This window comes from Lepus europaeus, chromosome 10 (assembly GCF_033115175.1).
Source record: "Lepus europaeus isolate LE1 chromosome 10, mLepTim1.pri, whole genome shotgun sequence".
NCBI classification, from domain to species: Eukaryota; Metazoa; Chordata; class Mammalia; order Lagomorpha; family Leporidae; genus Lepus; species Lepus europaeus.
The window spans coordinates 65279023-65281643 of record NC_084836.1 but is presented as its reverse complement, the minus strand read 5'-3'; the positions used below and the strand labels follow the sequence as shown (position 1 = coordinate 65281643).

General features: G+C 41.4%; 1 protein-coding gene across 1 annotated transcript; it reads right to left on the bottom strand.

Moving 5' to 3' along the window:
• Positions 1 to 414: 414 nt before the first annotated feature.
• Positions 415 to 1353, bottom strand: LOC133767685 (olfactory receptor 6C2-like). The gene has a single exon (XM_062202119.1). The coding sequence runs from the start codon at positions 1351 to 1353 to the stop codon at positions 415 to 417; it is 939 nt and encodes a 312-aa protein (XP_062058103.1).
• Positions 1354 to 2621: the final 1268 nt, after the last annotated feature.

Genomic DNA, 2621 nt, shown 5'->3' with positions numbered 1-2621 from the left:
CCTGGAAAGCGGGAAGCACAAAATGAGGAGTTTTCTCAAACAGGGCAACCACCTGGCCTTTCCTGCAGACATAGACCACAATGGCTGCTGTTCCTGTGGACTTTGAGCCGCATGTCAGGTCATGTTCGTCACTGCAAGACTAGTCAACAAGTCAGTATAGTGATGCTGTTGACATTCCATGGTCCAGTGAGTATTCACAGGTGTCTTATAAGTGCTTATGAAAGATTAACTCCTATGCATTTCTGGGAAAAGAATGACCTAAGGAAGATTGCTAACATGTGAATCAAACATGTACCCTGCATTTAGCTGAAATGGGATGTGTCACATAAAAAGCATGAATAAAGTAGAATAAGTTGAAGATGAAACACAAATAAAGAATTGTTTTATGATTTGTTACTTTAACCTGCTAGGCCTTCAATTCTTTGAGATGGCTGCAATCCTTTTGGTCATGTCTTTGAAAGCTTGTATCACCTGCTTGTTCCTCAGGGTGTAAATGAAGGGATTCATCACTGGAGTAACTGAGGTTATGAGCAATGCCACCACCTTATTCATAGCCACGTCTTCTTTTTCAGATGGCTTAATGTACATGAAGACGCAGCTTCCATAAGTGATAGAAACCACAATTATGTGAGATGAACAAGTGGAAAAAGCCTTTGTCCTCTGCTGAGCAGAAGGGAATCTGAGAATGGTCCTGATGATGTGTGTGTAGGACGTAATCACACACCCTAACGTGAACAGAAGCGTCAGCACAGCCAAGATGAAGACAAAGTGCTCCAAAAACTCTGTGTCATTGCAGGTGATCTTCAGCATGGGCCCTACGTCACAGGCAAAGTGATCTATGATGTTAGAGTCACAAAACTCGAGATCAAAGACCAGAGTAAATGGTGGGGTGATGATGATTAGAGTAAGCATGACACACCCCATGAGGATCCTGATGCAGACTCTGTTGCTCATGATGGTCATGTAATGCAGGGGTTTGCAGATGGCCACGTAGCGGTCATAGGACATGGCTGTCAGGAGAAGGAACTCAGTTACACTGAAGAAGAAAACAAAAAACAGTTGAGTGAAGCATGCATTATAGCTTATAGTATTGTCCCCAGTTGCCATTGCGTACAGGAATCTGGGAATGCAGAAAGCTGTAAAAGAGAACTCCAGCACAGAGAAATTCCGGAGGAAAAAGTACATGGGTGTTTGGAGGTGAGAATCCACCAAGGTGAGAATGATGATGGCCAGGTTCCCAAAAATACACAACAAGTAGGTTAGAAACAAAAAAATAAATAGGAATATCTGTAGATTTGGATCATCCGTTAGTCCCAGCAAGATGAACGTTGTTAGTGCTGTATAATTCCTCATCATTGATTCCTGACTAAGTCCTGGTATTTGTGAAAAAATGAAAGAAGGTAGATTGGAAAAAAAAGGACTGTCTGTATGAGCTAGCAGGGGGTGCGGTGAACATGTGAGCTGAGCCACAATTCTAGTTTGTTACCTGTTAATCGAGAATGCAAGTGGAGGGGTAGGGTAATCAATGACCACACAGGACTGCCACTGCTCAGTTACCCTAGAGATCAACCACAGGTCCTTATCATGCCGCTGTCAGTATCTTGATATAGTAGTCATCCAAGAGGAAAGGCATGTATGGTTAATAACTCCATGGAACCGAGGCTATTTTACATGATCTGTGTTAATGAACAGAAAACACTCATTCACCATCTGGGTTTCATGTGAGGTAAACGGGCTCACTATAATTAATGTTGAAGTCACAAGTATTCTGTTCTGCTCTTGCCTGTTTCCTCACTCTCTAGGAAAATGCCACCTTGAGCCATAGAGAACTTCCTGTTTTTCTGTTTCTTCTCATTCTAAACTCAACAAAACAGTCTCCCAAGTCCAATGTAAAGACAGAGCAAGACTGACCATTGAATCGAACGTGAGAATCCTTGCTCCTTTTAAAGATATGGTCCATTACCTTGTAATTGTATTAAAGCCTCCTACTCTGGTTTGTAAGGTCATTGATGATCTCGTTTCTGTGTGATCCTCTTAAGGTATCTCTTGTTTGTCCATCTCTGCTAGTCTTCAGCTCCTTGAAGATGCTATGTTCTTTTCCACTTTAGTGCTTACCCAATGTTTCTCTCTCTCCCTCTCTCTCTCTCTCTCTCTCTCTCTCTCTCTCTCTCTCTCTTTCTCTCTCTTTCTCTGTGTGTGTGTGTGTGTGTGTATCTTTGCATTCCCTGCTTGCATTTGCATTGATGGATCTTACTTTTCATGGTTTCAGCTTAAATATGACCTCATCAAAGATATCTTCCTGGAGAGTTTTGCCTTCTATATTCTCTTTCTGCCCAATGTTACGAACTGAATTGCTCTACTTCCTTTAGGACACTTGCTATAATCTATAGTTTTATATTAATTTAATTTTTTCATTAACACCTGCTCTATGGTGAGTCTCTTGAGAGTGCAGGCCATATCTATTTTGTGAACCACAGTGTACCCAAGAGTAGCTGGCACACAACAGACACTCAATAAATTTTTATTGGATCAGTGAGAGCAGAATATGGTCTTGACAATTGGCTGACTGATCAGATTCAAAGTGTAATCAAAAGTTGTGTCATCAGACTATTTATATTGGA

Bases quoted from the DNA above. Each gene is read 5' to 3' on its own strand.
- LOC133767685 (XM_062202119.1), bottom strand. From the start codon at position 1,353: ATGAGGAATTATACAGCACTAACAACGTTCATCTTGCTGGGACTAACG.